Here is a 22706-nt window from a genome sequence, read left to right as displayed (position 1 = left end):
ATACTGATTTGTAATAGATTTATTCTTTTTTTAAGTTTTCAATTATTTTCATTAATCATACCAGAATTCACTGGATATATTGTAACTATTGTATCTATGCTGCATATGGTATTTTCTATGTTTGTGTTGACAGGCAGCCTAGGAAAATTTTAATCCTAATTCTGTTTGATATAATTCCTCACTACTAACTTTTATTTTAGAAAATCCCTTAACTGAAATTAATTGTACTCTTGTCCAAGCAGTAAATCAGCCTTTGGTGACGAGTCACAGATGGCATCTAAACAACAACTTCTTTGGGCTGTTAGTTGAATGCGGCATTTCTACTACATTTTCTTCTCTAGGTTCTTATCATCACCTGGGATGGGGGAGGGGAAGGGAAATAAGGAAACTGTGCAGTGATTTTAATTTGAGTTGTACAAAAATTTACCACTCTAAAAAAGATATTTTTTTTTCTTTTGGATATACTAATCTGAGTAACCTGGGAGAGGTGGTAGTTTTCCAGAAGTAGACCATTACTGGAACATTTAATTTCAGAAAACTATCAAAGAAACCCAGGAGTGAGTGATACGGATGAAAGTGGAATTTTCCGGCATTTCCTACAATAATCTTTCCTCAGAACAGTACCTTTTGCATGCCACTAATATTTCAAGCAACCTTCCCCTTCAAATGTGTTGGACCAAAATTTCAACCCACATAGCCAGGTTAGCATTGTGATCTTAACATATCGGAAGGACACCAAATGGACCAACACAAGTAAACACAAAAACCCCCCCAAAGTTTAATTTTAAGCTCTGGGATCATGTTGTCCCAAAGATGCTTTATTTCTTTTCAAAGAATCTCCATAGACATGTTACACACAAGCTCGGAAAATGAACCTCCACCCTCATCCTACACCCGAGCTACAGATATTTGCCACTATGTCAAACATATTACATTGTTATTAACAATAATCTAAAACTAAAATACACAACAGAAATGTAACTAGAGACAAGTGATCAACTTTTTATGCAGAAAAAGGCTATGCTTTAAACTTAGTTAGTCCCCCAAGGACTGCATTGCCTTGGAAATCATAAGAATGGGTGGGGGTATATTTTCCTTATTTGATGGATATGGGGCTTTAAGGAACCAAATGAAAGACTTAAGCATTGGTTTAAGAACCCATCTTGTAGCCCTTCCCCAAGATTAGAAAAACTGGACCAATTTTTAAGGGAGTAGTTTAAAAGCTGCCAAGTCTCCACAGTATTTAAAGAACTCATCCAGTCCAGAGATACCTTGAAGAACCACAAAAGAGGCAGAGCGATCTGACCTCATCAAGGAGATAAGGTAGGTAGCTTCTGGCAAGCACCTTTGGCCTAGACTGAGACTCCACCATTCAATCAATCAATCAAGCAATCAAGCAAGCAAGCAAGCAAGCAATTATTAGCATAATTATAACTTACAATGTGATTATTACAGATAGAAACATAGATGGATGATTACCATATACCTATCCCAAGATTTCAGCTGTATTTATCATCCCATTGAAATTCCTCAACATGTCAATCTATTGGAAAATATGGTGTAAGGTGTCAGCATTTCCACATCAAAATGTTGCATACTAATAGAACTCTTGTCTTGCACAAGGAGTTATTATGTAACCGATGCTCATGTTTGTAAAACAGCAAAGTTTTTGAAAGAAAACAAAGATGACTTGGAAGCCAAAGATTTATCAGTGGTACAGCATTCTGAGCTCTTTTCTCAGAATAACAGAATAAAATTTTAATCATAGGTGCATGTATATCTTTTTTTAAAATGAGAAACTGTCAACTTGTTTTAAAAGCTTTAATATACCTATCATTGATCTATGAGATAAACATCCACTGGTAATTATTCACATGTGTGGTTCAAAGCACTTCCTTCCAGTCTTTTTATAGCAATTCTAGCTTCTTTTGTTTATTAGATCCATTAGACCATTTTACTAGTTTAGCAGTAAGCAGTTAATGAGGTTAACAATTTACTTATTTTTTTTCTTTTGAATAATAATCTCTCTGGATGTGTTTTAAAAATTCAACTAGTGTACATCCTAAATAAATGGAGAGGGCTATTTATTTTTCATTTCAAGGTAATCATGTCACATTTAATGAAAACAATCTACTGTGAATACATTATGAATGTGTAAATTTTTACAAAGATGTGCATTGATTGTAATTTTTATAGATTTGATTCAAGGTATTGTTTTCAGCTTTTGCAGCATTAAGTGGTTCATTGCCCGTGCTGTAAGTAAGGTCTCCTACTTGACAGGGAAACTGCCCTGTCACTGAAGCCTATAGAACAGCGATGGCGAACCTTTTAGAGACTGAGTGTCCAAACTGCAACCCAAAACCCACTTATGCATCTTTGAGTGCCAGGTTGGTGTGGCCCATTGGGTGAGTGTGACTGCGGTGGTAATGGCAGATTGGGTGCGAGTAAAAAGTTCAATCAATCAATTCCAACTTTGCAAGATCTTTTTTTTTCCTGTGAGAAGTTGAAATTGAATGATTGAACCTTTTTTTTTTTTTTGCACACTATCCTACATAGTTCCCAAACTCTGGAAGGGCCTGCTTTCAGGATAAGATTTCTCCACATCCTCTTGGCATTTTAAGAGAGAATTAAGTTTTAAGAAGTAAGATTTAAGTTACCTTCTTTTAATAATCTGGCTATTGAGTTGAAATGTCTTTTATTGTTTTTAATTTTTTAAATTCTTATACACCATCTTAAAAATATTTAGAAAGCATAGCATATAAACTTTCTTTTGGAATGAATGAATGAATGATAGATAGATAGATAGATAGATAGATAGATAGATAGATAGATAGATAGATAGATAAAAAATAATTGCAAAAGCTTCTTTCATTCATCAATCTGCCTATGTGCAAACATTGTGATTTGCGTTATGGGGTACTGCCTTGCCAATCCATAAAATCATAGAGAAGAATGGATTGTTTTTGAAGCATTAACAGCCAACAACACATTTCCCTTGAACTTCAGATATCCTAAGATCAGTGGCTCTGTTAGATGTCAGAAGAGCAGAGCTGGAAGCCCTGAAATTGACATTTGCCCTAAATTTGACCTCAACAACATGATAGATTGACTGTACAGGCTTGTGGGGATGGAGGAAGAAATATTATTGAATTAAACAATTTCAACATAGAAAAATATTTAGCTTCATAAAACAGAGATTCTATGAACAGACAGGCTATTTTGAACAACAGACCATGACAGATCAGCTACCAAAATCCAATATCTTTTTAAAATAATTTTAATAATCATCAGTTATTGAATATGTCAGAGAGTCTTGAAGTCCTACAGATTTGACTTTAACTTTGGACTATCTTCCAAGATAACAAAAGTAAATAGTAAACTGGAGCTGCTAACCAACAGGAGGTGTTTATCAATCAGGTTGATTCACCTTTTACACATATTCTGTTCCAAGGACTGCACAATCATCAGACCGAAAAAATAAAAATAAATTCACTGGTTACTGATGGGGAAATTTTTTCAAAAGATTCTGCATATAAGAGGAGTCAGGTTGGTTCAGCCATGTCTGTCTACAAAGATCAGAATTATTCAGGCAATAATTTTTCCTGAGATACTCCAGGGATGTGAAAGTTGAACTGTGAAGAACCAGAATGAAAGGAATACTGGCACTGTTGACAATTGCTTGTTAGAGAAGACTCTTGAGAATACTGTGGATAGCCAACAAAAAGAATAAATGAATTACAATCAATTGAAAGTCTTTCTCAAAACACAAATTATCAGGCTCATATTTTGGAGACATCTTGCAAAGACCCAGCACCCTTGGGAAGTCCATAATGTTGGGAAAGGTGAAAAATGAGAACAAGAGGATGACCAGAAGCAGGATGAAGAGATTGAATTATTATAACAATGTATGCACTGCTGGGAGACCAGAGGGTCCACTTTGGGGACAGATGATTCTGGAGACAGTTTATCTAAGTAGTTGCTAAGAATCAACTCTGTCTTGATGGCATATAATCAAGCAATCAGGCTGACTCAATCCTCTAAGATACGGGTGTCAAACTTGCTACGTCACGTGATGTGTCACAATGTATCGCGACTCTTTGCATTGCTGGCAATGGGGTGGGTGCGGCTTCAGTATGATGAAACCGGCCTATGGGCCGGCAGTTTGACATCCCTGCTCTAAGAGATATCAATTGATAGTAAATCTCCATTTCCCTTAAAAGATGTTTGTTTAGACCTGAATCCTATTTAACATAGTAAGGTTTACTCCCAAGAGCAAGTCAGGGCAGCCATTTGAAAATAACTGATGAATGATAAATTATAATATAATAATAACATAAATATAAGGGTTTTTAAAATAAAATTCCAGAATAAAGTTTAAACTGCAAAAATAACCAATTCTCCCTTCTCTGAGAGGGAAGATTGAACAGGATTTACACTATGTTCTTTTTTCAGTATTTTTGAAATGTCTTAAACAATATACGAGTTAAAAGGTGATTTTAGCATGTGTTATGTTTCAAATGTAAATTAGATTCTAGTCAAAAGTTTTTACTACAATATATCAATGTTGGTTTGATTTTTGGGGAAATATACTTTCAGCATTAAGCATTAAGAATGGTTACAGTAAATAATTATATATAGAACTGTAACTCTTGTAACTATATTATACTTTGCTATTTTCTACTGTATTTTTCTTTTTTCTCATTTTTAAAAAGCTCTTTTTATGCATTCTTGTTTTGAGAATCTATATGCCTGAATTATAATTATTTCTGAGTACTGTAATTAATTACTGCTTAACTTTAAAACATTCTGAAGTTTCAAATTATCATAAGATATTTTGTAGAATTAAATCAATGTTATCTTGAAATCTTTACTGATTTTAATTAACCTGATTGTGTTGTAAATCTTTTTGCTATTTATGTTTTTTTCTGGTTTTCTTCTAGAAACTGTTTTTTAAATATCTAATACTTTTTCAAAAAAACAGTAAAATCAGTTGAAATCTAACAGGTATCTATCTAGAAAGGGAGTGTAGGCAGATGATGGGATGTATGAATTTCTGCATGTAGAATTATATTAAAGCTGAAATTTCGCTTTATACAGGTAGTCCTCAACTTATGACTACAGTGGAGCATAACATTTATTATGCTAAGTGAGACAGTTGTTAGTGAGTTTTGCCCCATTTTACGACCTTAACATTTGTTAAGTGAATCACTGCAATTGTTAAATTAGTACTGCAGTTGTTAAATGAATCTGACTTCCCCCCTTGACTCAGCTTGTCGGAAGGTCACAAGAGGTGATCACATGACACTGGAACAGTGCAACTGTCATAAATACATGCCAGTTGCCTAGTGTCCAAATTTTGTTCACGTGACCATGGGGATGCTGCAATGGTCGTAAATGTGAAAAACAATTATAAGTCACTTTTTCCAGTGCCGTTGTAATTTCAAATAGTAACTAAATGAACTGCTACATGTTGAGGATGGCCCATACACATGCACAAGACTTAAACTTCAGCCTCTGTCAGAGTATATCCCTTCACAGCCATGCGGTATAGGAATACTAGAAAAAAGGAAGGGGGGGGGATGCTTTATATCCTCATACTGAAGCAATATGGAAAGAATGACTTCTAGTTCTCATTTTCTTTTTTCTTTCTGTTTCCTTCTTCATTTATCTACTAACTTCTTTCAAACATCTTGCGTACAAGCTACAGACAGTTTCACCCAATCTAGAGCCCTCCAGACAGCGTCAATGAAAATTTTTTATCCATCGGCCATAAGGCTGGCATGTTTTGCATTTCTGATCTGTCTACTTGGGCAGGACGCCAGATCTGGGAAAGCAGGCATAGTCCACTTGGCTTGTATTGTGATAAACTCAAACTTTGTTCAAGTTACCAAATTTCCTAAAGGACTCTTGAAAATGATATTTTGTAAGCAGGGTAGCATTTTCTTTTGGGGAATTTCATATATTTTAAGAAATAAGCATACTTTTCACCCATTTCTTATACAATCTAAACTCAATCCCATTGTGCAAATTGTATGGAGATCTCACTTTTTGTCCTGGAACAAAATGTTCTTTCTCTAAAGTGAAGTACAGAAAATGGTGCAGAAGTTATGCTTTTCTTAAAGGTTATTTGTGGATCTATTTCTATTCTTTTGCATGTCATTTTACAGCACTCAGGACTGCCCTCAATGTCATCAGTCATTTTGACAAGAAATCAAGCGAGTTCAAATAAAAACGGGATTGATAGCTTTCAGTTAGACTTTAAACACAACCATACCAGAGTTTAAACTCTTCTTCTCTTGGGCATGTTCTGCCCTGATTCGTCTTGTAAAAGACCTTCACCTCCAAGATACTAGATGCCCAGGAAGTACATTGTGTCAAATTACGACAGGTGTGTGTGTGTTTTTTATTCCAGCACAGAATGTGACATTATAAGGCAATAAATCATGAGATGGGGACACGATGTGATCAACTTTCTGAGAAAGGGAAAGATTTGAACTGAAGGGTGCTTTTGACCTGTGGTTGTCCTTGGAGCCCTAGCATGTGTTTTATTGTATATTTTATTTTCTTTTACACTTGCCGAGTTTCTTAGGATTGAGGCAGAATACAAATATTGGAAATCAATTAATAAATCAATAAATCACTCAGAATAGTTACAGGAATTCTTGGGTTGATCTGGCTCAAGCATATTAATTTGCAATTTGAGAGTATTGTTCCTGGAATTTCCTGATTCTGCAGTAGATAAAGGGTGAAATTGGGCAAGGGAGTCTTTATCTAGGACTGGTTGCCTTTGGAGATGCTGAGGAAAGGGTTGAAGTATGACTGCTGTGGTACAATGCCCATTGAAGGAAAGCCCTGCCACTCGTACCCTATCCTTGGGCCAGACCTGTGGCAGCTGCTTAATGAAGGCCGTCATGTTCTGGTAAAGCAGGAGCAAGTGTGACTTCCCTCAAATTTGTAACTAGTATGTGACCCACAGTTTTAGAACTCCTGAATTAACCTGTTTTCTACTGTACCTTCATGCAATGCATAAAATCATAAGCTAACTCAAAAAAAAAATGGAGCAAAGCAACATTAGCACTTGCTAAGCTTATCTTACAAAGATGTCTTATGCAAATGCAGCCAAACTGTAGAAGTAAAAAGAAGCCCTTTAGCAAAGCCTCAGACATCTTTCCAATTTGTCTAACTGACATCCATTGAGTTCAACAGAAATCATGTAAGTAGGCCTCAGTGTAGGTGTAATCATGATTACATTTTTTTTTAAAAAAAGAGAACTAACGAACTAACTGGAAATTATAGGCAGTATCAAACATGGAAGAGAATTTTCACCTTTTGTCTTTTCCCTACACTTCCTTCCCAAGAGATTTCAATAATTTGGACTACATTTGAAGGACTTATCAATACAAAAGGAATGGGGAACTGACTTCCCTGTCCTATGCCCTTATAAAAGTGGATGAATTAGAATTGAAGGTAATTAAATAGTTTCAAAAGGACTGGTATAAAATCTCCAACAAATTGATAAAGGATTTAAGTAAATACATGAAGAGAACCTGGGTTTTCAATTTTATTAGGCCTGTCATGACCCCTAATCATTTATGTTATTTCTATTATTTCCATCTATACCAATGTCTTTTTGTGCAGAAATACTCCACAGGTATGTAGCTGATAAATTTTGTACCTCCTTAAAATTACAACTACTGTAGAGATATTATTACATTAGGCAGATAAAAGTTTTTTTGTGTATGTTCTTTCTTATTTTCATGTTTTTGATGTATGGTCATTTTTAAAAGTGCTCAAAAGGAAAAATTCCTGGAAAAAATTTAATTTTTTATTCTTAGCCTTTTCCTAATTGTAAGGAAAATCATCTATATTTTCCTATTGTGGACAGACAAAAAGCAAACTGATGGATCATTGAGGAAATCAACTCAGAGTTCTCACTCAAGGCACAAATGACTAGTTTCAAGCTATCTTCCACTTGTTACACTAACTGAAGACTTGGATCTCTGGAAAATGTTCTAATGATAGGCAAAAGTAGAAGGAAAGAGTAGAGGTCCAGCAGCAAGGTGGATGGACTCAGTTACAGTGGCAATGGGTGCACTGTTGGAAGAACTGAAAGATGAGGTTAGAGATAGATCATCATGGAAAAAGTCTATCTAAGTGGACATTAAGAGTCAATAAACTTTTAATAATCGATCAATTAAAATATTTAAAATAGAAAGGTGCCAGGCAAATATGAACAAAACATAAGCACAAGCCACAAACAGAGATTTCTTTTTCTACTAAGAGTGCTCAACCAGATAAACAATATTATATCTTTATAAAGATTGCTTTGCTGGATGATTTTATATTCTGATACACATTTTTGTCAAGTACTCTTAAAAACAAAATATATCTCCTTACCGCTAGGGGGCAGCAGCCAACATAGAATCTCAATTTTTGGGCCCTACTCCCATTTTTTCCCTCCCTGTAGCAAGAAATCCAAAAAAATTACAGTGCTATATGCTTTAATAGTATGTTTCATATTTTATTGCATATTTTAGTCAAGTATTATTATTTGGAAAAACATTCAATATTTTCATTACATTGTTTTGTTTTGTCTTGTCTTTATTTACTTTTGATTGTGCTGCTGAAAATTAAATAAAAGCATTCTAGTGTTGTTAGAATAGCTATTTTGTCTTTTATATTGTGAAATTCTAATATAGCAACAATCCAAGGTCTAGAAAATGATGCAATGCTTTCAAAAGCATTAGAAAATTTAAAAAACTCCAAACCTTAAGTATTAAGTCGCAATGATACATGTTATTAATGTATATTGAGAAGTCCAGTAAGGCTGCAGATGAATGTACTCTTTCCATGTTCATAGGTATATTTTCTTTCACAAAACTAGAAATTGATACCAACAAAAACAAAATCATCAGAGAACTGAATTCCCCAAAACTTAGGGATTTCATATCTCAAACAGTGTTTTTCAACCTTAGGCATTTTAACATGTGTGAACTTCAATTTCCAGATTTCCTCTTGCTAGCAATGCTGGCTGGGGAATTCTGGGACTTCAAGTCCACACATCATAAAGTTGCTAAGATTCAGAAACACTGCCTGAGGGCAGAACCATAATGGAGGAAGAGATAGGAAAGGAGCCACGTGTCATCCTCTTCCCCTTACAATGAACAGACTCAGGTTAAAGCTGGATATCTGACAATGTCTTAAGCCAAAGTATGCTTCCTCTCCCATATTGTTCCCCAGAAGGAAAGATTGTTGCACTAAGGTCAGCAGTTTTCGGCTTGGAAGGAGGGAAGGAAAAATGGAACATCTCCCACCATCCAGAGGTCTTTAAGACATTAGATAGATCTTTGCCAGAAAAAAATTATAGTCAGAGCATGACTGTGCAAATTTTAATATGAAATTAATAAACTTTCTCACACTACTAGAGCACAGAACATATTGCATAAGCTGGATTTCTCATGCAACATGTTGTAATTACTAATGGATTGTTCTTTCATCCTATTTGGGCCTAACAATAAGACTTTGGAAGAAGAGCTGGCAACTACCACTGGAAATGTGAGTTCCTTGTACTTAGTGTACTAGGCTCTTTTAAAGATCTCAGCATATGAATGTTAAATCTTCTGTTTTGCCATCCAGTAAAAAGGAGAGACAAACAGAAACAAACCAAGGTTGTCCATCAGTTTTGTTCCCCAGTGCAACTATGTCCTCAAGAGACAATGACTTGAACACTAAAGATGGTAGCACCAATCAATATAGAATATTCCTGTGAACTCTCTGGATCAGGCTATAGATCATAATATATTTGGGAAATGGTATGATACCTCAGAAAAAAGCTAATTATAGTCTGGACCATATTGGAATTTGTCTTCTCGTGTTTGGCAAAACTTGCATTTCTCAAAAACAGATCTCATAAAAGTTTGTTGTAATAGTTTTCTTGTTCTGCAGAATTGGATAAAATTTGTCAGAACATTCCATAATCAGGAAAAGCTGCCTATTTTTGAATAAGTAAAAGAGATGAGTTCCTTGAATTCTCATTTTTATACTATTGATAAAAATCCTTGCAACCTTGTTGTTCATAGGTTGAGTTAGGTAGCATTGACAAACATCATAGCACTCTATGGCAATATATCTTACTGCATTTCTAAGAATAATTTTAGTATAAGAGCTCTACAAGTTTGTGTAGAGGATTTATTCAGCCTTCTCCTGTCCCTTAAGGTAGGACAGTGGCAATGATTAAGAGAAAAGATAGACACCCAATGAGTTTTGTGGTGACATGGAAAAGAAAACCCAAGGCAGGATAGATGATGATCTGCATAATGAGTTTTATCATCCTTGCTCCTCTGAAGCTTTATGCAAGATACCAACAGCTGTTACTCAATTAACTACTCTTTGGAATTAATAGATAGATCTGATAAGTTACTTGTCCCAGTTTCTCTTTCCATCCTCTACATCCTGACACTTTCCAGAAAAATACACATTTTAAAGACATATGGCAGCATTTGCACAATACATTACATTAGGCCATGGGTGTCAAACTTGCAACGTCACGTAATGTGTCTTGATGTATCATGACTTTTTCCCCATTGCTGGCAATGGGGTGGGTGTGATTTTGGCATGATGCATCCGGCCCGTGGGCCGGCAGTTTGACAGCCCTGCATTAGCCAGCTGGAAATGGAGTGGTCTGTGATACAGCAGATTGTAAAAACTCACCTATTATCTGGGAGTTGAAGTCCACAAGTCATAAAAGGGCCAGGTTTGAAGACCCCTGATGTAGGCAGAACCTTGCCAGACTAAACCTATACTACTCTAACTCTAATAGATATACCCTGGGAGATTTTAGGGAGTGGCTACCCTAAGTCTATTCCTCTTCCCATGATCCAAGTGCAGACTGTGTTGTCTCTTGTCTCATCCCTCTCCTTGGAATATGCTCCATCCTTCCTCTTCCTTGTTTTCAACATGGAAAGGATCTTTTCCTGGTCTTCATCCATCTCTTTCACGTGTTTATAAATAGTCTTTCTAGTAGAAGTTGTTTGTCAAGCAAGACTTTGTAGTCCAAACATCTTATATAGTGACCAATATTCTTCAAATAAAGAGATAAGAAAGCAATTTCCCACATATAACTCTGAGAGTCAGTAAAGGTTTACATTCACAGTTCAAGTAGGCCAGTTATGCCGCCCAGCTGATCTCTTACAGCTAAGTCTCTCACAGGTGGTGCCAAGGTCAGAAAAGTCTTATCTAAAGTCTGTGCTTCAAGCCAAGTCTCTTTTAGGAAATAACAAGTTGTAATACCATATTTTTCCACAAGATGTCACCGATGCATTTAAGGTTTTTTAAGTCCAAAATTTTTATAATCCTTTTTCCAATTTTATTTCTTTTTTGCAGATAAAAACAAGAGTCACCAATAAAAATAGGAAAATTTTTGGTCCCAGGTTTCAGGAACATATAAATCCAATTAGATTAAAGTTGTTCTTTTAATGCTTTAATTCCCTTGGGTAGTCTGACACCGCTATTCTTAGAGGGTGGCATCAAAATTCCCTTCTCTCTCTCCTCACAGGGGGAAAGATACTTCAGGCAGCTTTTACAGGAAGAGAAAATACTTAGGATAAAGAGAAGATCAGATCTCACCCAGTTTCATCCACATTGCTTTTGAAGTGCTTGGTGGTGAGTTTGACTTCGGCTGTCTGCAGCCTAGTGACAGGCCATATTACTATGGCCGGTCTTTCCTCTGCCAGTTTGGAGGGCTGCCCCAGATTGAGCAGAAGGGCTGCCGCCCTCCCACAATCAAGCAGGGGTCCCCTCCTTGCTTGTCGCCCCTACAGGGCAACTTTTGACCCTTTTCTGGGTCCCCCAGTGGAGCAAAGTCGGACACGGAAGACAGAACCAGTCTTCCAGCGCCCACGGTGGCTGCGATGGCAAACCAGAAATCAACCTGCTGCCTTGTTGTGGTCCATCACATCGCCTTCCCCTTTGTAGATACATTCCATCAGTCAGTGATGCATATACATTGAAAGACAAGATATAATGTTTAAAATATAAACGTACTGATAAAACTCCAGTCCTTTCTGATCTGCATTTGCTATCTGTTTCCAAGGTAAATTCAAAGTGTTGCCTTTCACCTTAAAATCCTAAATGGCTTGGGATGAAAGTTTTAAGGAATACCTTATCCTCTCTGTTGCCCATTTAGAATTATTTAGAATTCTTTATTAGCCAAGTGCGTGTGGACACACAAGGAATTTGTCTCTGGTGCTTAAGCTCTCAGTGTACATACAAGCAATAAGTGATAAATCAGGATCATAAAATAGAATCATCTATATAGTTGGATCCATTCCTTGCAGAATGAATTGAGTAGTGGCCCACTAAGGTCTGTAAAACCTTAGCAGGGCAAGAGTGGATTGTGCTGTGTCAAGGGACAGCCACTCCCCCCCACCAGCTCTCCTAAATCTCTGTCAGGCTCCAGAAACCAAGAAAGATTACATAGTGATTTTTCCAAGCAGATTTCTTTATTGTTCTACACCATAGACAGAATCTTGCCACACTGATGCAGACTATAACAGAGTACACTCTGAGAACTATTAAGGAGGGACTGTCTTCACCCCCTTTGTCTCACACAAACTATCTGAACCGAGTTGTCTCTTACTTCTATGGAATGCACTCCTTCCCCATCTACTAAATCTCCTCCCCCCACCAGTGCTACCATCCACAGTACTTTCCTGGAATCTCTGTACCTTAAGGAAATGTTTGTGAAAGGGAGTGAAGTGGTAGTGATTGATCCTTCTGTTGTTTCTGCAGCATAATACTGGAACTCGATCCACTTTCTCCATCTTCTCCTCCTAATAGGAAAGGCTGAAACTGCCAAGAGTTGATGGGAACCATTTAGAGCCAATGGGAGAAGATGACCTCTCCCTGCAGAGATGTGAAGAATATGAGGAGGTAGGGATTCATGTGATGGAAAGGCAAGGAAGACAATCACCCGAACATAACTTGGCAATTACATAGGCTATTGTTGCCATCTGAGCATCCTTCAAAGTTGATGGTTCCAACATTTCACTTTAGCGCTCTGTGTGATTTAGTTTCGGATTTGGCAGAAGATAAAAGTACTCTAGAAAGTTTATGATGGTTTATATGAAGTGCCCTAGAGGAGTTTATTAGAATCTACAGAGGGATTTTTTTTTTTTTTCAGGCTGTGTTGTTAAAAAAATTCTGAATTGCTGATAAAGAAATTTTTCATGATTTTTAAATTTAAATTTAAAAATTATAATCTTGCTTTTTATAAATGTAATTTTTAATATTAATATCAATTTCTATATATTGTTTTTAGCTGAGTAGTATGCTGCCCAGAGTCACTTGATTGTGAGATGGATAGCTACATAAATATGATCTGTAAATAAATAAATAAATAAATACCTCCGGTGGTAGAAAATTGACTGCATTCAAGTGAACTTTTTTTTCTTTTGCCCTTTAGTCTCTCACAGGCTACATCAAATTTTCATAGAGCCTAGGATTCCATGATGGAATATAGTTTGAATAACCCTGATCTAAAAGACTGCAGCCTTAAACTTCAATCTCATGCGCACTTTCTTTGGGCTTAAGCTTGGCTGACTTCAGAGAGAATTGATTTCAATTAACATATACAGGATAATATTCTGTTTAATTTCCTTTTGTAAGAGAGAACGATAAATACCTACCTGTGTACTGAAATCATTGTATGATATTCCAAAAATATTTGAAATATTAACCATCAGTTCAGAAGCATCATCTTCCTTATACTATATATGTTCCAATAAATGGTTTTCTAAATTTATTCAGCAAAGATTTTTCTTTAAAGTTCTGGTTCCTCTGGAGCAGGATTTGCCCCAGTTCAGAGATGGAGCACTAAAGAAGAAGTAAAAAGTAAGAAGAATCTTTCTGATGTTTTTCCATGGTAAGCTTATTACCAGAACTTCCATAGAGATGGTGTGTGTGTGTGTGTGTGTGTGTGTGTGTGTTTATGTGGGTGTAGGTGGGTGGATGGGTGCTTTTGTATGTATATATACAAATATTATAGCTAAATTCTGGAATGTCAGAATTTCAAAGTATTAAAGCTGCAACTTTAAAGCACTTCCTTCTATCTTTCTATTTACACTTCATGATCAGAATTTAAGTAATTTTTTGTTGGTCAGCCCAGAATTAAAATTTGGATTTGCAGAGTTAATTTCATTTACACACAAATTATAGGATGCTCCACTATTGGTTTGCATCTATTTAGAAATATATTGAAAGACTTCACATCATTACCAAGCATTGAAAACCCAGTGTCATCATAGACAAATTCTACTCACTGATATGGATAGAATATTGTGCACTTCTGTGAAATGTAACTCACTTATAATGTAACTGTACTTTTTAGTTTCACAACCAAGAAAAAAACCCCATCCTGTGACAGTATGAAAAAGAGGGTCCCTTGTTACTCCATCAGTTATATACAAGACTGGGCATAATTTTGCATTTAGCCTCCTTATTTTTATTTTTTGAAAACATTATCTTTTTATAAATAAATGCACCATCACTCTAAAGCACTCCTCTTAAAAATAGTTTAAAACAGATAAGTTATGAACAAAACCATTTTTAAAAGTCATTTTTCTCCTCATGGTTAGGAAGGGAAAGGGATGGCACAGGAATAGGAATGCCTTCTATTCATTTCACAACCTCCTGCACTGACAAATGAATAAGAAGAGTTAAAAAGTATAGAATTTCCCTGTCTCTGCTTGTCTTCAACAGGAGACGTTCACACACTTTCCAAAGCAGCTAATAATATATGTCTGGAGCCCTCATTGTTAGTCTAAGCAGAAAAGTAACGTTAAAAATCAAAAGCAACAGCAAACATATCTCCTTAATATGCCATAACGCTTCCAGCACCCCGACACCATCGCCCCTGTCATATCCAGTTTGCACGTGTCCTTTCTAGCTTTCATTGCCAGCCTGAACCTGCACCTCGTGGAAGCCTGTCCTGGACCAGACACAATTCTCCGGCAGGAGAAAAAAAAGAGAAGCAAATAAACAAACTGAGTGGTGTTAAAAAAAGAAGAATTGCCTCGCAGGTGCCTGCAGCTGGCGGTTAACACAGACAGTAAGAGGATCAACTCCTTCTCCACTGGCTGGAGGGAAAAAAATAAAGCTCCTACATTTACTATTCAAAGTTTAGTTAATTTGGATGATAACGGTTAGTTTCTAATCCCATTGTGCAAGGACTGAATATACTGAAACCTAACAGCTTTCTGAAAGGATATCTCTCGCAAGCAGAGCAGCACTCGGGAGCGTCCCTGGACTGGTTCGAGCAAGGCACGCTGCTTCTGAAAACTTTTTGTAAGGATTTGTTTAGTCACCCACCAGGTTGCAGACAAAACAGGTTGCAGACAAAACATCGAGAAAGAACATTTCTTTGGCTAGTATTTCATCACGAGAGAAGAGCCCCAATTTGCATTTTACCATGAAACCGGTGAAAAGAGGAAGAAAACAGTAAAATTTAAGGACATTATGTGACACTTTCCAAACTAAAGTAATAATAAAAGAGATTAACATTAATCTATTTTAAAGGAAAAGAAGAGAACCTCCAAAATATGACAGTGAAACTAAGAATTTGAAATCAGGAGCACAGCGATAGAATTTCCCTGGGATAGGCTCCGTTTCCAGAATGACTGGATCGAAAGCCTAGGGTCTGGCACACTTCTCCAAATATCTCTGCTCAATTTTATATGAACTGGCAAACCCCCAGTTGTATTTTTGATCGCATTTGTTACTCAGGCAGTCAATAGATCAAATGAAGTGGTTGGGATGTGTGTGTGTGGGGTGTCCTGAGGTAATGAAGTAAGGAGGTCCCGCTGCAAGATGAAAGAAGTCTGGAAATGCGCACGGAAGCTTTGGCGAGGCAAAGGATCCTCCTCCTTCTGTGAATTTCCTCAGATTCCTGTTAGAGTATTTCCCATATTTCCTTCTTCAGCCTTTCAAAATAAGTAAAACATCTTCCCCCAAGTTCCATTATTTTCCCCTGGACGCCCCCCCTCGAACAAATCTGTTGCCCCCCCAAATGAGAGTGCTTTGCGCTCTCAAGGCAAGAGGCGCCGCTGCCAGAACAGAGGCCCTTGGAAACAAAATTAACAATGCTGTGAAAATATGTTTGCAGAAAATAGACAATTGTTGGATTAGACTATTCAAGTATGAAATAATGCCTTTTTGTGTAAAAACTTCAGCAATGTGCGTGTACAAAAGTTCCCTGTGGCAGTTACTTGCTCCTTTTGTGAGCGCTGCGCTTTGGCGTCTCCACTTGGCGCGTTTCACTCCAAGCCCCTTTAAACGCGATTGTTTCTTTCTTTCTCAAGACATTTACCGGATCAAAACATGCTGTTAATTCGATCAGAAAGCTTTACCCTCTCTAACAATACCACAATAATTTCTCCTGAAGTTTGTTAAATTGACCAAAATTAGGCAAATGAATAGGTGCAGGTGACACCGCATAATGCGCTCTCGGAACAGCTGCGATTCCCTCTTTATTTTGCCCCTCTTTTCTTTGACCCGCATTATTAAAATTTAGGCCCAATGAAACTATTCACGCTTTTCAATGGGTCATTTTCCTATAGGATAATAGGCTACAAATTGAGCCTCTCCAAAGGCGGGGGGGGGGGAGCGCAGGGGAGCGAGGGAAACAACAAGATGGAGACATACGCACCATAGGAAAAAGGACGGCCGTGTGCCAAAGGTTTGAAGGAGCCTCCCTGGGTCTGCTGAGGGGAGGAGAGAAATTTATAAAGCGGGGAGGGGGTCTTGTGCCACCCTTCAGTCCCCACACCTGCCGGGGTGCCCCCGCCACATAAAGCGATAGAAACAAAAAAGCCTCGCTGCCATCTCTCATAAAGATGGACGCGTCACCAAGTCGTGTGAGAAAAGCCTGAGAACAAACGGACCCACTCCGTCTCCAAGGGCTCTTCCTTGAACTGGGCGGAACAGCCTATTAAGGGCTTACTTAATTACTTTAATGACTCTGGACAGGCTTTAAAATGCAGCCGACGCTTGGGCAGGGAAGGCAGGCGGCGGGGGTCGGGGGAAGAGAGGTGCCTGGGATTTGTAAACAGGCGGTCGTGTGAGACACCGACCAGGCATTTGGGGCCTTTGAAGAAGGGCGCTGGTGTTTCACAACCTGTCAGCGCGACACTGCGCGTCCACTTGTTGCTTCTGGAGCCCTGCGCTGCCCGTTGCCATGCAAAGGCTCTTTGGGGGGCCAATCACGTGTCGTTGAAGGCCACGTGGAGTGACAAAGTGATCTGTCGTCCTTCCCTCACCCGCCCCTAGTCTCTGGCGGGGTGTGTGGGGAAATACCCTGTACATACGCACATTTTAAGAAAACCTTATCTTTAATGCATGTCTTCTCCTACTGCTGTTTTCCCTAATCCTATGGAACCGGGCAGGCTACGAATGTCGCCCCCTCCCTCCCTCAGAAATGATCGCTTTATAAATCGCCTCTTGGAAGTTTGGACTCCACAATCCACCTGGGCCACTTGAACAGAGACCTCGGGTGCCTTCGACTAGCTTTTCCCCGGCGGCTCCTTGCCTCGATGTCTTCAAAACTTAAGGAACGGAAAGTGAGTTGGCGCTTTGGCGGTGCCCCGCGCACTTCAGGCCGAATCCAACCTTCTTCTGCAGAAGGCCTGGTGCCATTTAACCTCAGCCATTCATTGACTTTGTGACTTTGGAAGAGGGTGGAGTAGGCTGGTGGGTGGGGTGGCACGCAGCACCAGGCAGACAAGCTAATAGTGGAAACACTTAGAAAGGAGACTTTTCACGTTGGGCAGCTCCTATGAGCCTGGCATGTCACTGGGTGACCCAGATGTTCAGACGGTCTTGTCTTCTCGTCCTGTCCCATTTTCCCTGCCCTGCCCCATCAAATGGGACTGGGAGCTTATTGGATTCTAGGTAATTGACTACTGTCAAAGGCACACACCTTCTCTCTTTCTCCAAAGTTTCAACAGGGAATGGGGAGAATTTAAATCTAGAATCCCGATTTCAAAAGACGATTTCAACTGATTTTTTTAAAAAGAAGAAGAGCAGATAATAATAATAAAATTGGAAGGGACCTTGGAGGTCATCTAGTCCAACCCCCTGCTCAGGTAGGAAACCCTACACCATTTCGGACAAATGGCTGTTCAGTCTCTTCTTAAAAACTCCCAGTGTTGGAGCATTCACCGCTTCTGGAGGCAGGTTGTTCCATTGGTTAATGGTTCTAACTGTCAGGAAGTTTCTCCTCAGTTCTAGGTTGCTTCTCTCCTTGATGGCTACTCAGAAGTATCGAGTATCGTTTAAATGGCCCTAGGATAATACAAGAACCGGTGGGATTCCATCCGGTTTGATGATCTTCCCGCGTGTTCGCTACTCGTGTATTTATCCTGCACCGCTAATATGTTTTCCAGAAGATCCCCATTTCGCACAAAGTGATCGAAAAGAGGAGAAGAGACCGGATCAACCGCTGTCTAAACGAACTCGGGAGAACCGTGCCCATGGCTTTGGCCAAACAGGTACACGCGCATTTCCCAGCACAAAAAAAAAAAAAAAAAAAAAACAAAACCCAACTTCCGCGGGCTCGGCGTCTTTCCCGAGAAAAAACGCACCAAGTGACACGGTGGCCTTGATTAGAGCCGGCAGTAGTCCAAGGACTGCGAAACCTTGCAATTGCAAATTCGCAGTGGGAAAGCGGGGCTGAGGCGTGTTAGGGAAGGAATGGAAGGGCTTTTTCGTTCTGTGCCACGGCAAGTTTTTTTTTTTCTTCTTTCCCTTCTTCCTTTGCACCGGATTGACTTCTCCTAAATTGTTGCTCTTGTCTCCTTGCAGAGTTCCGGCAAGCTGGAGAAGGCAGAGATTCTGGAGATGACGGTGCAATACCTGAGGGCCCTTCACTCCGCGGATTTCCCTCGGGGAAGAGAAAAGGGTAGGCGCGCTCTTAGGGGGACGGCGCGTCCGGGCGCTTGGCGGCAAGCAGGCCAGCCGGGCAGCCGACGCGGAAAGAGATGCTGGTGGATTTGGGGCAAAGCTTGCGGAGCACCTATAGGTCGACTTGAGGCTAAGACGGAGCTTCCCGAGAATACTAGCTCGGGTTCGCTTAATCCAGTGTTTCTCAACCTTGACAATTTTAAGGCATGTGGACTTCAACTCCCAGAATTCCACAGCCAGCATTGCTGGCTGTGGAATTCTGGGAGTTGAAGTCCACATGCCTTAAAATTGTCAAGGTTGAGAAACACTGGCTTAGTCTCATCTCTAAAATGCCAGAAGATTGTTTTCTCTTGCTACAGATTAAATTTGCTACCTTTTGGGGAATGAAATATGCACCTTTTCAGGCCAGGGCCACGTCGTCGCAAACATTTTGCTGTCCAGTGTGAAGAATTAGATTGCCCTTCCCTTCCCTGCCTTCCTCTGATCACATGACTTTTAGGTGACAGTTAACTGGGTTCCACAACGTGGCATCTTGGCTTATTTTACCCTGGTTTAATGACAAGCCACTATAGACCTTTTCATTTGAAATGCTAAGCGGTAAATTAGGTTTTACATTACTTCAGTGTCTTATTTTGTATGTTGTCTTAGCCCCCCCCCCCATGGTTCTGTGTGGTGGGAGAATCCAGCGGCAGTCCGCCCCCATACCTGAAAATAGCAAATTCAAGACTTTGATTGAGCTGCCTCCCTGCAGGCTTTGAGGGGCTCAACTAAAGAGCAGCTTCATCTTAACCCCTTCCCCAGATCCTAAGCTTCAGAATTTGCTTCTCTTGGGTCGTCCTGAAAGAACAAGCCTTTTGCAGGAGAGACATTAATCATTATTTTTATTGGAATGATTAAGTATTGTTTTAAGGGTTAGATAAATTAATGGAATGGGGTCAACCCATGAGTTCATGGCAGTTCATGCCAGATTGCTGAGCGCAAGAGACAGATTAACTGTGGAAAACATGGCTATTAAATTAAGCATGTGACCTATAATTGGACATTGATGGATGCAAAGAGAATATGTTTGGCTAGATGCGCATTGATTGGATCCAGCAATCTGTTAAATATCTACTAACCTACCGTAGGATAAATAGGTATCTATTCATCCATTTTAAATGGATGAATAGATACCTATTTATCCATTTTAAATAGACTAAAATAAAAGCCTTTTGAGATGAATAATAAAAGTTTTACAGTGATACAAACTTTTTAGGACTATAGCACTCTGGTCAACTTTATGATGTGTTAACATTCAGCAGATGCATATTTTGTGTCACATTGGTATGCATTTCAAGTGTGTGTGTGTGTGTGTGTGTGTGTAGTAAATGACATTGAAGTTATTTTAAATATTGATTAATTCTGTCTTCTGGGGGGGGGGTTAAATGTATTAATACACAACTTCCATCTTTCCAGATGGCTTGGCTGAAACTGGTAGAAGTTGCTATTCACACATCTAAAAAAAAACATGCTGGGAAAGTCTGTGACAGTCATTGATTTAGACCAGGGGTAGGCAACTTCTGCTCTTTTATGACTCATGGACCTCAACTCCCAGAATTCCTGAGTCAGCATACAGTAGCTGACTCAGGAATTCTGGGAGTTGAAGTCCATGAGTCATAAAAAAGCCGAGGTTGCTTACCCCTGATTTAGACTGTCGGTTTAAGTGGTATAAACTTTCTGTTAAGAGAATTTGGAGTAAAGCTTCTTGATTTAATAATCGGTTTTGTGGTTATAACTTCTGACCCTACTGGATACTCAATAAATGTCATTTTTCCATAGATACCTTTATTAATATTTTGTTAACTAACTTGGAGGCCTGCCGTATTTTGGTACTGTCAGTTTCAGAAATTAGCCTACTAAATTAAAAATAAAAGTGTTTGCTAATTTAGCTGCTACAAGTGATAATAATTATACTGAAATACAACGCCCATAAATATAAACCAAAAATCCCCAAAGCCAAGCATACAATGCTATTTCTTTCTTTCTTTTCTTTTCAGCAGAACTTCTAGCTGAATTTGCCAACTACTTTTATTATGGCTATCATGAATGCATGAAGAATCTAGTTCATTACCTGACCACAGTGGAGAGAATGGAGACCAAAGATACCAAGTATGCTCGGATTCTGGCTTTCTTGCAATCCAAAGCTCACTTCATCACAGACCCTCTCTTTGCTTCCTTGGGGTCTCTTCCAGAGTCAGACTTTTCCTACCAGCTTCCCCCAGCTCCAGACTGCTTGGGTCAAGGCACTAACGATCCTGTTTTCTCACAGGCAGCTGGGCATGGTCACTTCTCCTGGCATGGTTCCACCAGAAATCCTACCATTCCTTACCTTCCCAATACCGCTATGCCCCTCACTAGTCCAGGACAGCAGCGCAACGCTTACTTGCCATCAGCACAAGGGCTGGATCGCCACTACCTCAACCTGATTGGCCATTCCCACCCCAATACATTTAGCCTGCCTCCTGGCCAACATCCATCTGTGTTGTAGCATGCATCTGGGACGTCCAGTTTGTTTCCAAAGAGGGCTCCTGTGTCTTTCATGGCTGAATAGAGAACTGGATGGTTTCTTCTGACATGTTATCCCTAAAGGCAAAGAACATCTTTGAGCCCATTAGTTATCTGAAAGAATATATTACCTTGCACCACAATGGCCCTCCCATAATTGTAAACAGACGTGTAACTAATGGTGGGGAAAGAATAAAGATGAACTGCTGGGGGAAGAAGGTGTGTATGCCTGAGATGTCTTTATTCGTTCTTCTGTTATCCAGCTTTTCTAAATATTTGCTCCAATAGTGTATTGTTTGCTTTCCAAACAAAAATCAATAAGATTAAGAAAGAGAGGGGAGATGTCTGTGCCAAATGAGTATATTTACCACCCTACTCATGACAATTTTTACATTTGCAAGAGGAGCAACTTTATATGGTAACCTTTAACTGAAATAGAGGTAGTCCTTGACTTACAACCTTTCATTTAGTGACCATTCAAAGTTACAACAGCACTGAAAAAAGTGACTTAACGACTTTTCACACCTATAACTGTTGCAGCATCTCCATGGCCATGTGATCAAAATTCAGATGGTTAGCAACTGACTAATATTTATGACAGTTGCAGTGTCCTGGGGTCATGTGATCATCTTTAGCGACCTACAGACAAGCAGTCAATAAGGAAGCCAGATTCACTTAACAACTGTGTTACTAATTTGACAACTGCAGTGATTCACTTAATAGCTGTGGCAAGAAAGGTCGTAGAATGGGGTAAAATTCACTTAACAACTATCTTGCTTAGCAACATAATTTTTGGGTTTAGTTGTGGTCATAAGTCGAGGACTACCTGTATTATGTTGTTTGAGATGAAATGGGAAAACTCCAGCATATTATATAAAATATATAATATTTTTCATGTTAAGGCAGATTACTGACTCCTCTAGCATACTGCCAGAAGCTGAACTTAGTACATACTCATACAAAGAATATAAAGTATAATAGAAGGATGAGCCACATGAAACCTGTGGGGATTTATGTTATTTTCTTCTTGTACAAAGTTCAAAACAGTGACTTTCAGCTAGAATGAATGAAAACAGCAACTACCGGTCGTATGAGTCTCTGCTAAGAGTTGTCACTACAAGCCTAGAGCTCACAAACTCTTTACACAAAACTTTCCTATTACATTTTCTTGGTGGTGGATAGGAGTGAAGAAAATAAATTGTTGCTAT

The 22706-nt window shown here is 38.9% G+C and overlaps 1 protein-coding gene across 5 annotated transcripts in view; it reads left to right on the top strand.

Annotated features, from left to right (window-relative positions):
- Positions 1-21713, top strand: part of HELT (helt bHLH transcription factor) — a 45034-nt gene extending 23321 nt beyond the window's left edge. Inside the window, exons 1-5 of one of the 5 annotated variants that reach the window (XM_039330834.1) lie at positions 16677-16732; positions 17439-17612; positions 18438-18542; positions 18856-18952; positions 20991-21713. In XM_039330834.1, the coding sequence (XP_039186768.1) occupies positions 17586-17612; positions 18438-18542; positions 18856-18952; positions 20991-21481 (720 nt within the window). In that variant the 5' untranslated portion in view covers positions 16677-16732; positions 17439-17585 and the 3' untranslated portion in view covers positions 21482-21713. Of the gene's footprint in view, positions 1-16676; positions 17613-17915; positions 17944-18437; positions 18543-18855; positions 18953-20990 lie in introns of those variants that run through there. The other 4 variants (XM_039330833.1, XM_039330835.1, XM_039330837.1 and 1 more) reach the window with 4 other exon arrangements.
- Positions 21714-22706: the final 993 nt, after the last annotated feature.

The sequence above is a fragment of the Crotalus tigris genome, unplaced genomic scaffold, assembly GCF_016545835.1.
Source record: "Crotalus tigris isolate CLP2741 ecotype Arizona unplaced genomic scaffold, ASM1654583v1 scf7180000024432.2438137, whole genome shotgun sequence".
Lineage (NCBI taxonomy): Eukaryota > Metazoa > Chordata > Lepidosauria > Squamata > Viperidae > Crotalus > Crotalus tigris.
The sequence above is the reverse complement of the archived record's forward strand: the minus strand, read 5'-3'. Positions and strand labels throughout refer to the sequence as shown.